Here is a 14,638-nt window from a genome sequence, read left to right as displayed (position 1 = left end):
CCCCAATACTGAACTCATTTCTTCACCATTAAAAACCATGATTCATGAAAGGAAAATGTGAACAAGGAAAGACAAATCTAGTTTGTGACCAAATTAGATGCGTATCGATGCACCGTTTACACCCTTAAAGCAGTTTTCGGGTGAAAAGAGCTCTGGTTATAGAGTTAGAAAGTGGAAATATGTTTTGAGGTCCTGCATCAACACGGACTAACTTGATCCAATGCTGAACTAATTCAAAGCCATTTTTCAATGTCAGAAACCTTGACACTAGCTTTTTGCAACTGTGTTTCAACAAAGGCAGAGATAGTGATGGTAAAGTTAGACTTAAAAGGCGAATAAAGTGATGTTTTCCCATTTGAAACAGCTGAAAACAAATTAATGTCTTCAGTACAGTTCAATTAAATAAAAAAAAACTTCTTCTTTACTGTCCATTGTCTTCTTTCTATTACTAAGAAACCCTAAAAAGTTTGATTAGCAGAAAAAAAACGTGAACAGTGCTTTAACTCGAGGCCCTTTTCAGTTTCCCTCTGGTCATTTAAAGCAATTTTATGGTTCACTGTATTCCTCAAGGAAACATCAGAGCATGACCAAAAAAAGAAGCTCAAACTGCAAACCGTGTGATTATACATTCTTCTTGTGACCATTTAAGACGGGATGCGGACATCAATTTTCCATCACAGTACCAGTTTTAAAGGGAAATAGAGGCTGTAATTGACACATCTTTGACTGAAGCTACTGAAAGTCAAAAGAGAGACTCTGAGACTAATAACCTTACCTGATGCAGAGCGGTGAGACCGTCTTCGTTGCAGAGGTCTGGACTCACATTGTTCCTCAGCAGGTAACGCACTGATGGGAAAAAGGGGACAAAGAAGCATAAATAAAAACGGAATTCTGCTTTGGCGGGTTTGTCTCACTTCACTCGCACTAACAAGTCCATTTTGTTGCCAGCAATAGAAAGATAAGTGTTAACTGTCCTCACTTGCTATATATAAAGAGAGAGAAGTTGTGGCTGCCCCAAACAAAACAATAAATGTGGGATGAAATAATAAGACCCCATAAATCTCTCGTCTTGTAATTACTCACACGACTTGCTGATGTGCCTCAACTTAACCTTTAGTTACCTGACAATGTCACTAATCAATTTGCAATCCATTAATCACAGCACATTATCGAGGCCCGTCTCTGAGGGACTCCAATCTCTCAAATTATCAGCCCTGCCAGGATGTTACCTAACTGACCTTGGAAATATGGATGAACAGATGAGGGATTGATGAGGGGGGGTAGAGAGGGCTGGGGATGGAGGATGATGTAATGATGCTGAGGATTACAGTTTGTTTGTCTGTCAGACTGAAAAGATAAACCCTCCCACCTGGACCCTTATTCCCCGAATCAGTTCTATCGGTCTGCATACAGGACAGCTGCCCGACTGCTAAACCTGTGGGCATGAGCAGGAAGTGGAGTTGACACGTCAGGCTCCTGTTCGTGTCACTCTCATCCTGCGTTTCTGGCAGAGCCGAGAGACCAAAACAAATAAACTGAATGGAGTGAGTGGATAAATCATGTTATGACACAGAACGCTGACAGAGAGATGAGAGATCTGTAACGATAATTATCACATCTGTCTCTATGTCTTTAACACATTAGTGAGAAATGTGCACACTATCACAGATGCATTAGCAAAATACATGATAAAGAGACTATCGGGTTTTTTTTTTACATACAGTGGAAAAATTTTAGTAAATTGAATAGGATTAAGCAGAAAAACCTTGTCTGATTAGTTCCTCCGATGAAGAAAAAAGATAATTACGCTTCATCTCAGTGTCAGTCTGGTTTTGGTTGGACTAACAATAATTTAAGGGGGGGGGGGTCTCATTGAGTCTCTCGGCCATCCCGTAGATCGTTAGGGTCGTCAGTCGACCTGCGTCTAAACACCCAGGAACACCAATAATGTGAGGTTTGAAAGAAGCATCTTACGCTAAGCCATCTTTAAACAGAGATGTCGACAGGCCTTTCAGAGCAACCCGTCAACGTCTTTCCCCGGGTGGTCTAACCAAGCGTGCCCTTGATTCATGTGACTAAAACCTTTCACACGGTGGCCCGAGGGATGTTTGAGTGGATCGGTGCCACAACTGACCTCAGTGACTCTCAGGGTGGGAATATCGGCTCAGGAGTCCCAGGAAATCCCCACTAATCAGAGCTGAAAAGGCCTCAGGGATGAGCAGGGAAACATCTTTAAGAACTAAATACGAAGTGCTGCTGCCCTCTTTGAAAAGTGTGTCAAATCAGAAATAACTAGCCGTGGTCGTTCTCGTGTTGTTGCAAAGCAAGGAAAACTGTGCTTTAAGAGCGTCGCAGACATTTTTCTGTGGGAGGATTCATGTCGTTGTCACCTGTTAAAAAACGGGCAGCTTAAGTTCATTTGATTCTTTTAAAAATGCATTTTATTATTCTTGGATCTTTCAAAGAAGGGTTTTATATTGATTAGTTGTGATTACAGTAACTGAAACCATCTTAAGATCATGGTTAAGTGAAATTTAAGTGCATTTTTAACATAGATTTCAGAGAATCAAGTTAAATAATGTATATGAAACAAAGCAAAAGATCTCACATATTTACAATGTAATTTTGCTTTGAAATTACATAAAAAAATATGAAGTTTGCTGCTATAGTTATATGTCACTAAAAATCACCAGAAATGAGAGGGATTCAGTCAGATAAGTGTATTGCTTATTTGCTTTATTTGCTCATGTAAATCTTTAGATTGTCTGTATTCTCAGCCAGCACTTTGTGCCTTATGGCATGATCACTGGGTTTAGGTTAAAACTCAACGGTTTTCATGGGAATTTTCATCAGTGGAAATAAAAACAAGCAGAGATAAGACAGCTCCTGAAGTCTTCTTATCAGCTAATAAGAACAAGGCAGCCTGTGTGTTGCCTGAGAGAAAAAACCTGCTCCTCCTGATTGTAAAATAACTGAAGACAACCCAGGTGAATGTGCTAACATTCTCTCAGCTTCTGTCTTTGTGCTTTCTCATGACTGCAGATTAGATAGTTCTGCATCCATCTAAAGTACAGTATATGCCCGTTTACCGGCACTCGTTGCACCTTTTGACCATCTCAAAAAAGTCAAGTCCAATTTGTATGATAATGTCAGCAGCAGATGGTGGCGCAGGCTCTCGGGGAAGAGCTGCACCAGATATTTTTTGGCAGAAATCTCACACAAGTCCACTGAAGAGCAAGTGTAATTCTCACAGGAGAGCATGTGGCGTGAAATATATCTTTAAAGAGCTCATGAAGAAAAAGTCTCATGTCAGATGTAAGGAGAAAAGTCCACTGCAGCACAGAGAGACACACTCAGGGTTGTACGTGTGACCATGTCAGACAGATATCAGACACCGTCTCTGCAGTGCTGCGCTGTGCATGAACAGTGAACAGCCTGCTTTGTACACAACAACTCTCAGGGGACGTAGGGGACAATACTAACATCACCTCAATGATTTTACTGTCATTAGGTTTAGAGGAGTTGTGTTAAGCTGCCCCTATAAGTGCATTTAAAGCACTTATTCAAAGCATTTAAATGTACAGTTTAAAACAGTTTAAAGCTTCCTTTTGGATGGACCTTATATAGGAGAATGCTTCATGCACAATCAGTTAATAAGAAACCCTTAAATATTCATTTTCTTGAAATCAAAATGAAAAAGCATGTATCAGATACATAATCTATACAGAGCTCTTGATGTGCTTTGTGGTTATATTCAGAGCCACTGCTGAAAGTTTGATCTGAATTATTGTTGCATAATCACTTCTTAATTCACGACACAGTTAGGCTGCTAAACAACTTAATCATCGAGCTCGCAAAGTGACAAATTAAACGGCGAATCGATGCTTTTAGGCAGTCAAAGCCTGAACATGGAAAACGATTAGATAAGGACAAAAGCTAAAGCCAGACAAACTTTTATTTGTAAAAGGAAAATCCCAGAAATGAAGCAACAATCCAGTTAGAAATGCATTTGGGATCCATATTAGATCCAATCACAGAGATTATTTCATCTTAATAAATGAGGTGAACATAAAGAGCCTCTTATCTACCCAACCTCCTGTTGCAACTTTATTCATTGTAGCAGATTATCTTCCATTTTTCTTTTTTTATAATATAATTTACCCTGGCGGTAGCTCAGGTTCCCAATAATTGGCAAGTATTGGCTGGTTCAATCCGCCTCTGCTCCTGGCCACATCTTGATCTGCCCTTGGGCAAGAATCCCAACCGCAGACGGCAGTTCCATCATCGGCATTATTAAAGCATTTGTAAATCTCTGAGGTAAAAGACCCTATGAGTGCATTTATTATTTACTGCTTCCACGAGTCCCGGCTTGGATGTGATGAATTCAAACCCGTCACAGGAACGTTCCACGAGGGCATGAAACAATTCTTTGTTCAACCGTTAAACTTGACATTTATCTTTTTCTCTCCTCTCACACAGAGTTCTGCCACAGTCGAGCAAACACGCTGAAAACATTTTACTGCAAAGATAGCAGAGTGAGACAGAAACTTGGAACGGTACAAACCAAGTCTTCTGCTTTAACGAAGCCACTTTGAGTAGGCTAATTATTTTAGATCCAATTTTCTGACTCATACTGCACATGACATCCGTTTGTATTTTGCATATTTTCATTAAATAAATCAATGAGGGTACATCAAGCGCCGTGAGGCTGTGCTGCAAAGAAGAATCCACTTTTTCATCTGTAGTATGATTTATCACAGCTGCCCGCATGTCAGCCAGCACCACAGCTGCAGCAACCTCCAGCCTGAGAACAACACACACACAGTGTCACAGGCTCCAAATACCTCAGTATGAATACACACATTGATAACCTACCAGTCATCCCACAAATCAACTCCATCCTCTATGAGTTTACAGACTCACAACTGATTCAAAGCAGCAAAATAATTCTAAAGGAAATGTGGTAACATTTGAACAAAGTGTTGGTGGGTCACTAACCTGCAGCGATGGAAATATGTTCAGTAATGATTTCATATCTAAATCTGATCAATTCTGAGAAATATGCAATAATGCACCACATCATAAGTGTTGAACAAGCCCGACACAAAATTTGTGTTCAATCTTGGACCAGCTTGTCTCTGCTGTAGCGAAGGACACTTGAGCTCAGCCCTGTGGCATTCTGCTGTTTGTTCCTGTATTGTTTTCCCTCATCCGGTGTTGGAGATTGGTTTGGACCCAGGAGTCTGACTCCTGGTATACAATGACTCAGCTGTGGCTGCTAATGGACCGATGCTGTTAGTGGGATTACTTGGAAACACGCAGTACACATTAGAGGCGCTGACAGCAAATATTTGTTCTAATTTGAGTTAATGTTAACTATAACAGGTTGAGTTTTAAAAAAAGCTGCATTTTTAGTTGGCAAATCACTTTGACACCTTTTTACACAACAAAATTGTGTTGATTTACGTTTTCATGAAATTTAGCTAAGTGAGGCCACACATTGCGGTCCCTGTCAGTCAACACTGAGAATAGAAAATGAAACATTTACAGTTCTAAAGAAGCTGGGAGCTTTGTTAACATTTGAAAAATGACTTTAACAACGATGACAAAGAGCTGCACAATGTGTCCAGAACAGTCAGGAACCAGCACCAGGTGATGAAGTGATGATTTCAACACACTTTAACGAATGAGTGAAAGGTCATGCCAGAAAGGTTTCAGATCTGGATGAAATGACACCACCTTACAAGTTCCGTGATTCAATTAATCAACTATGAAAAGGACCAAAAAGTCTTCAGTTCTAGTCTGAAAAGCTATGAAGAAGAAAAATCCATCACTTAACCAGGTTTAAAATGCTGTAATTTCCCCAGAAATCAAACTGAAAACATGTGTGGTGGGTTTGAGAAAATAAATAAAGGCACACCAGCCCAAGATAAACAGCTGCCTGTTACTGCTCACTTTCCCTGCTATTCATCTCCATTACACATTGATTCATACACAGCAGCTCAGACAGGTTTGCATGCAAGTGTGAGTAATTGTGAATAAGTGATTACAGGCAGGTTATCAGTTTGCACTTCGTGTCCCATTCACCTGCGTTTCTGTGCAGATTTTCCTCAGCGTGAGCATCCAGCCAACACTCAGTGATATATAAACACCTCTGCTTCCCCACCCTTTAATTCTGGAAAAGCAATCAGAGGGTGACAGTTGTCTGTTGGTGTTTGTCGGCGGCAGTTACTTCTGCCGGCCGGCTCCTCGGGGGGAATTCATTTTTAGAATATATATGGGTGATTGGTTCGTATGCCCATATGAACCAATGGGTTCTGTCACAGAGAAAGCAATTCGGCATCAGAGCCGTACTGCTTTCTCTGTGAGAGAGGGATCACTGTCGCAGTGGTTAAGATTAAATGCATCCCGGATGGGGTGCGTTATGTATCTGATACTAAAGATGAGAGCAAACAGCCAAAGAAAAAAATGCTAATCACACTTTTTATGCAGCTCTTTGCTAGCTTAAAATTCAGAAATGCTTACATTCATCTCTATCATTGCATGTATGAAGTTAAAAAAAAATGGTTGGTCTCCCTGCCTAATTTATCGGCTCACAAAGTGTGAATGAAATCCTAATTTTGTATATTTTTATGCATTGACATCAGGTTCTGATACAGAGAACAAAAACATGAAGAAACTTGCATAGACCAGCGTCAATTCTGAAGCATCTGAGGAGTCTGGAGGACGTGATCCCTGAGCTGCTTATGAGTGGTTTGTGCCACTGAGGGGGGCTGCTGATCCCACGGGGGGAAATGAGGGGTGCTTGGTTTGACATAATGTTTAGGTGTGTGTTATGTGTCACAACATAGCATGTGTGACACGAAGGCCAACATGCAGAACACTGCACAAAAACAAGATGTGTGTGCTGGGCTGACTGAACTCCTCCGTCAAACCCAGGATCCGTCATTAACATCGCCATGGAAACGCTTTAGAAAACATACACTGCACAGTCCCTCACTGACACATTCACATTACAAACAAACTTGTTATAACCGCTGTATAAACTAATTAGCATAATTCCATTAAACTTTCTGGACACATTAGATTACACAGAGGACTAATAAAATAATGGCAACACTTCATAATTGGGACTTCACAGCTATAATTACAATTGGCAGTCTTGGCGAGCTTTAAAAGAGATGTAACAATCAACACTGAACAACAACAAGCACCGTTAACAGGGAAAGCACGTGTGAGCGGCACGTTTGGCGGCGTGAAGCGCATACGTGAGCAGAAATGAGTTAGACCAGAACTACACAGCTAACACAGGCAGCTAATTCCATTACAAATTTCACAAGATTTTGATGGTTTGGTACAGTTAGCAGCCAAAGAATCCAGAGAGGTTTGGAAAATGTTTGGTTTCTAATTTAGTCTGATAACTCGTGATTAGTGGAGACTACTTAAAAACACTGGAAAATAATTTCCAATGGCTGCACTGTGGTGAGCAGCATGAAACCAAATAGGATGGACAGCATGGGGTGAATGCTAAACACCAACCAAATATTAGCTGCTATTTAAAGTAGACGGCAGTGGTGGGGAAAAAAAGACTTCATTTTCATGCTTGACTGGCAATTTTTCCCTTATTTCAATAAAGAAATGTATCATCATCATAATATTAAGTGGTATACCACATACCGACTGGCCTACAATAATATACTGCCCACATTTTAAAGCGCAAGTGTGAAAATTCAAGAATATGTGATGAATCAATGCTCTGAAAAGGTTCCTCTAGATAAAAAAATATATGTTTCCACCTTTGATTATCAGGACTCAGATGATGACCAACAGCATCTAAAAAGTCATAAACCTTTACTTGTATATCGGCATCTTTTGATGAAGTAAAAAGGGAATTTTAGACAGTATATACTGCAATACAAACTGCACCGGGACCACGGCCAATAAAACGTACAGATTTCATACTTGTATCCTTCGTACTGAGCAATCCAGAGAAAAAATTGGGAAAAGTAAAACAGAGTTGGCAACACAAACCGTGAATGTGATTCCTATCTGTCTGTTCCAACACCCGATGGGACTGAGCAAGCACACAAACACAAGAAAATCTTTAAAATGCAATCTATTACATGCAAGGATCGCCATGGTTATTATCTACCGAACCACAATCCTGTAGCGCGACTCGGCAGAAATGTTATGCATGCCTTCCTGGGCAGGTCCCGCAAATTCCCGCTGAGGGAGGAGGATGGAGCTGGACGAGATGCTTCCAAAAAGATAAAAGATACATCAACAAATAACAGCCCAGGAAGAGAAACCCACCCTTCCTTCCTGTTATCTTACAGCGCCTTGACAATTCTCTGTGTGTGTGTGTGTGTGTGTGTGTGTGTGTGTGTGTGTGTGTGTGTGTGTGTGTGTGTGTGTGTGTGTGTGTGTGTGTGTGTGTGTGTGTGTGTGTGTGTGTGTGTGTGTGTGAGCGGGAGCGGGAGCGGGAGCAGCTATGTGCTGGAGATGGACACAAAACCCACAGGAGTTATATAGGTCATAACTTTCCTGAAAGCTGATTATTGATAAAACGTAATTAACAAACAGCAATGTGGGCTCCAAAGTGGAACAAGGGTCATGAATACTAACACAAGTCCTCTAAAGTCTTCTCTTATTAAAACCATAAATCCTCTTCACTGTGGGGAACAAAAAAAAGCCTAAATAAAAAGTCCCTAAAAGTGGCCTTTTGAGGAGACTTTCCAAGTGTAACGGTGACTTCTAGAAGATACTAATGGACTCAAAAATGAGGAAAATAGATATAATAGAAATGCTTGATTTTAAAGTGTTTCCAGTCCTCGCTGACTTTAACAGTCAGAGTCATTAAATGTGCAGAGCAGAGAAGAAGACAGCTTTTAAGAAGATGTGTGTTGGTGTTGGTCACTCAGTCAGTCCACCACCTTGATACAGACTGACAAATCTTTATTACACCGAGATGGCTCTTCCTCTTACATGGCTAGCTATGAGAATGTATCTGTCCCCAATGAGTTGTTAATCCACTGACTTTATCTATAGTGCCGCCACTAAACAGTTAGATGGACAGCCATTACGTTCAGACCTTTCAGGTCGCCCTCAGGTTAAATTGTATGGTGACGTTTGTTCAGTGCTTTAGTTTATGACTACACACCCATTAAACTAATGACGCACTTCTGTGTACACAATGTTAAAGGGCAATTAGCACGCTGAAAGGCTAAAGTAAGAGTCTGAACATGGTAAACACAAAGCACTTTTACAGCGATATAGATGTTGACTGCGCTGCTTTCAGCCTTCCAGTTCCCACAGCAGTGACGGATCCACCAGACATGAGGTGACCTTGAGTCAGCTACACCATGATGATAAATCAGAAGAAAGATTGTTTTCATTCAAAAATCTGGAATCTTCTTTTTTCTTATTTGACTGAGTAGACGTTTGAGATGACAACACACGTCTGAACATGGTGTGCAAGCCGTCTTACAACCACAGACACCTGATCATTTGAATTACTGATTCGGATTATTTCAACTGTAGAGAGCGTGTTTGTAATGCACCGTCGCTCTTTACGCTGGGGCCAGGTCTCTTTGGTTGTGTGATTATATGTCCCACATGTTGGTATTCTCAGCATATTATTGACTCAGTTTGTATGAACAGACGAGGAAGATCTGACATCAGCATATTACAAACAAGCAAAGGTGCAGCCAACTAACAGGAAAAGCTCAATCTGGTCTGGTCAGCATGCTGACTCATAAGGATACCCTGGAGGGTCATATATATATATCACATATATATATGATATATATATATCACAATCATTGATCTCTGATAAGAGAGAGTCGCTGGTGAATTGAGGATCGGATAAAGACTGATATGAGAGGGGGGGTTGTGTGTGTGTGTGTGTGTGTGTGTGTGTGTGTGTTCAGGTCCAGGAGAGTCCAAGTGGAAAATTGATTCTCTGTCACAAATGTCTCGCTCCTTTATGGAAGAGGAAACTTTTTGTTGTGCTACAATAATGGATCGACTGACACTGATTGAGAAGCGTTTATGTAGCACGACTTTAAAAAAGGTTTTTGTTTTTTTTTAAATCTATCATCCCAATTTATTGCGAGAGATGTCACCTACACAGCTTAAAGATGAACACACATCCAATCACACCAAAGCCTGCAGTTTCCTCTGCTCTGTACTCTTTGCTCATATCCTTTTTAACATCTTGACGTCTGTTCGAACAAGGCTTTGAGTCTTGTCCAGAATGTAAATTGTTTGGGTCATTCCTTTTCCTCCCACGTAAATCACTCAGATCTGTTGCTGATCTTCATCCCACTCTGTCCCTAACTGAGTTACAGTTGATTATCCAAAGGTTTATTCCATCGTGTTTTATCTTCATCACCAGCAGGAATCTGAGGGCCCCTCGCTCCAGAAGACAGTAGTTCAGAGGTTGTATCTTCTCGTCTTTGGAAGCTAAACCTAAAAGTCTGAGGTCATCTTAAAAAAGCAGCCACAAGCACAGTCATTGTATCATTTGATCTTTTCTTTTTTTCACTTGAGGATCTGAGTTATTGGTCATGGAAGATGTCATATAAATCAACTTACAATGCCTTACCAAAAAAAAGGGAGAAAAAATGATTGAAGAAAGTGATTTGGGGTTGCTTCAGTTGGTCAGATCTACTTTCAGCATAGTTAGGAGCACAAAAATAATATAAGCCGACTCGCTGAATATGCTGAATGACCAGATTTTTCCATCATTAATTTATCTTCATTCGTTTAATTCATCAGGTTCAAACTGTCAAAGAGTGGTTCGTGGACCATAAAAACATCCTTTTCACACAAAGTGGGACTGACCACCACAGAGCTTAGACTTTAAAGCCATCGATTACGCAGCCGACCAATGCTACCTCAGTGCGAGATGATGCTGGAGGACAGCTGAAAAAAGAACGAAAATTCATTTTGTGACAGCGAGTGTGAAAAAAACTACTAAAACTAAAGTGAGACTTTTTAGGACTGTGTTTATATAGCTTTATAGTTTGTTTTCAGATCTTATGTTAACCCTTTAATCAAATGACAGACACACAAAGTCGATAACTGTCAGATGAACATACTAATGCAGTAGGTATTCTAAAGTAATGTCTAGCATTAGAAAAGACACATTTCTTGCTGATTTAGTTAACAATAGTAACATTTTATATTTTATAAATATATTATATTTATATAAATATTATATTTTATATTTATAAAGTAACCAAAATAAGGGATTAGCACTGTATGAGTGTCTGTGTGAATGGTGAGCCGAGACCAGATTAAAAAGGTGCGACATGAGAGAATATTTCAGATATACACGGTAGAATCTGGAGGCCGCCTTGGATAATTATGATTCAGCTCTTAACACTGAGATAATTGATAGAGGCATTGCCAGTGGTCGTTTCTGCCATAATTGTTTTTGCAGCAAGTCAATTTAAATTATTTTCTAATTTACAGCAAACAGAAAATGGCTGATGCAGTGCACACGGTAATCAGTGCACATCAGTTCCTAGAAATTAGACAATTTATTCACAGAACAGCCAAATAGCCCTGAACTGCGTTAATGTAGCAGTTTCCCCACCCAAAAAAGCATAGTTACATGCCAAATGCTAACGAGGCGATGTAGCCTTTTTCTGCATTACTGTGCAGAAAGTAGGCCGCTCTGCATGTACAGGAGTCGGAGCTAAATGACATTGGTTTTAGTAGGACGTTAGCAGAGAAGATCATTGATATAATTAGTTTGTGTTATAATTATCCTCCACATGATGAGCCGTTAAGGGACTTTAATTGTATGTTACGCAGCCTTAACAGATGTAGACAGATGGCACTACAGGGGAGCCAACGGTTATGCAAACCAAACTGTGCAAAAGGCTCCAATATGTGTTCTCTGGGTCAAGGGTTATGATTTGGACTTCTATGGCAGATGTTGACCTTTGAAAATCAGGCCAGCTGATGGCCGGCACATAATGACAATTTTCTATGTTGTTTGGCTACTGCAGCTTCACTTTTGATAATCAAAGAAAGGGAAACCCAGATGGAGAGAAACAAAGTGCATAGCAACAACAAAGTAAAAATGCAACATCTCGCCTGCTTGCTCATCAAGATTTTTTTAACAACCAAACATGCCCGTCTTTGACAGTTCAATGAAACACAAACAACATGACATTCCGCTTTTCCATTAGTGGCTAATGCTTTTGGCTGAATGTCATCAGTTAAGACAAACACACTTCTCAGTGCATCAGAGGTGCTACCTCCAGCAGGGGTCCTTAGGAGAGACCCCTTACGCTACCTGCCTACCTGGGATATGACTGTAAGTCGCTTGGATAAAAGTGTCTGCCAAATGCAGAAACACGGGCATAAAACTAGTCCGTGAATTTGTTGCTTCAAGATCGGACTAATTTTGACTTCCCTTCAGTGCCTCTCAAATTCCCAAATCCTGAATACAGTTTGAAAATTCTTCTCATATATAAAGCTCGTATTGAACAAACTCCATCTTGTCTTAAAGATCTCATAGTTCAGTAATCTCCCAACAGAGCACTTTATTCTCAGACTTCTAATAATTAGAATGGGACACAGAACCCTCGGTTATCCTCTCTTGTGGTTCCTGAAGCAGACACCCTCTCTGCCTTTAAGATTAGACTTAAACCTTTTGTTTTTAATAAAAGCTTATAGTTAAGTATACTCCAGGTGACCCTGAACCACCTCCAACTTCATTTCTGTTTATCTCAGCGGTGTCCTCAAGAAACTCAGAATTATACTTTAGTTCACATAATGTTCAAATAAACTAAATCTAAATTATACATGAATGGAAATTATAGTTCCATTGAGCGTATTTCAGAATTAAACAGAGGTATGTTTTGGCCTTTGCTGTTTGCTTTGATTGACAGCTCCTCAGGCTGAAACCAGCTGCAGTGGTTGCCATTTGCTCATCGCAGCTCAGCTCCACTTCACTGCCCCCATTTAGATTTGTGGCTTCAGGAATACCCGATAACGACGGCAGGCAGTATGGTTTTGTCATTACTGCTATTTTTGTATCCAATCTGCTCTCTGACTCGTGAGCTCTTTCAAATCCCTCTGTGAATGTTATATTGTTTCAGACTTCACTCAATAACATCCTCACAGTCTACAAGAAATACTGGAGTTTCAAAATAATTCAAAGACTACCCGCTGCTCTTCGGGGGGGGGGGGGTTAACACAATCAGTTTAAATGTTGTGGCTGCCTCTTTTTGGTTGTTGAGATCTAATCCTTGTTGGGTAAATCCTGAATCCTTTGGTGGGATTTAAGGTGAAGGACTGGTCATTCGCCGTGGCAGGTGGAGAGATTATGAGAGATGTTATGAGGCTCTTTAGAAAGAGTGGGGGAGCAGCGGGGAGCTGAACAAGCACTCAGGGGATTGGCAGCGGGGGATCAACCCCGACTCACACTGACATGCCTTCGGCAGACCAGCATGCAGCCGGGTGGGCTTCAATCATACTGACTGATAGGATGCAGTCCTGCTGATAGATTTATCTGCAGCTCACTTCCAATGTTCTTGATTCTCATGCAAACATTTGTTTCTTCTTACGCTTCTTGATGTCAGTTTTCCATAAGGATTTCTCTATAGATTAAAATAGTTTAATTCTATGTCTTCCAGATCAGACAAACTGATTCTATCCTGTAACACACACTTGGGACACCATGTAAAAAGCAAATAAAAACAAAATGCAGATGTTAAAATGATTTGAACCTGAAGAGTTTAAGAATTTGGCTGAAAATCCTACAGGTCTGTTCAGATTTATTGGAAAGTTCAGGTCAGGTGAACGTTTCTGCAAACATTAGCCTTCTCTTCTAGGTTTCTTTCTGGTACAACCTGAAGCTATTCCATACTGCTCCAGCTCTGACTCGAGCTACTTGTCTTGGGATTGTGTCTCTAACAGCATTTATGATGCTCTCAGCCTTTTATCTACATTATTGTGGAAAAAAAACAACAACCTGGAAACAATAAAGCCCCTTTTTATGCATTTTTATCTTCAATATTCAGGGACACCGATGACTCTGACCGCCACTCGACTAAACTTTGAATCACGCACCATCTTGGACAGCTTTTCTTAAACTACTCATCTACCACAACCACATCCAACAGTTGCCAACATACTATCCCGTGCACCAGCGGTAGCGATGATGCACAATATCTGCCTCTCCAGCTGAGTAGCACTGGCCCATGGCTGCCTGGATCTCTCGCTGTCTGCCTCAGTTACCATGGAAATAGGAGTTAACTTAAGAGTCGCGGCTCTCCCAGGAGTACGAATTAATGTGAAAGAGAGGAGGAGAGGGAGATCTCAAAGAGCCAGTCAGCACAACTAGTACAGAACAGGTCACTAAATAAGAACCTGAACCAGCAAAGAACAACAATTAAAATGCAAAAATGACTTGACTTGGTTTGAAAAGAGGCTCATGGGTAAGCCTGAGTGAAAGTAAAGGGCAGAATGAAGGAAACACAGTTGGTGATGTGCTCAAGTTAAACAAATGACTCTTTGTTGCTCTGAGACAGTTACACAGTCACGTGTTCAAATATGACACCATTCTGATAATTCCTCGCTCCGGCACATCCTGCTCTTCATATTGATTCCGCCAGCC

General features: G+C 40.6%; 1 protein-coding gene across 2 annotated transcripts in view; it reads right to left on the bottom strand.

Annotated features, from left to right (window-relative positions):
- The window catches only part of ppp1r16b (protein phosphatase 1, regulatory subunit 16B), an 83,164-nt gene that overhangs the window by 27,877 nt on the left and 40,649 nt on the right, over positions 1-14,638 (bottom strand). For both annotated transcript variants that reach the window (XM_072381813.1, XM_072381814.1), the window contains exon 3: positions 776-846. In XM_072381813.1, the coding sequence (XP_072237914.1) occupies positions 776-846 (71 nt within the window). The remainder of the gene's footprint in view (positions 1-775; positions 847-14,638) is intronic.

This window comes from Leuresthes tenuis, unplaced genomic scaffold (assembly GCF_036924035.1).
Source record: "Leuresthes tenuis unplaced genomic scaffold, fLeuTen1.0.hap1 SCAF_3, whole genome shotgun sequence".
Taxonomy (NCBI): domain Eukaryota; kingdom Metazoa; phylum Chordata; class Actinopteri; order Atheriniformes; family Atherinopsidae; genus Leuresthes; species Leuresthes tenuis.
Note: the sequence above shows the minus strand (reverse complement) of the source record. Positions and strands in the feature narration are given on the sequence as shown.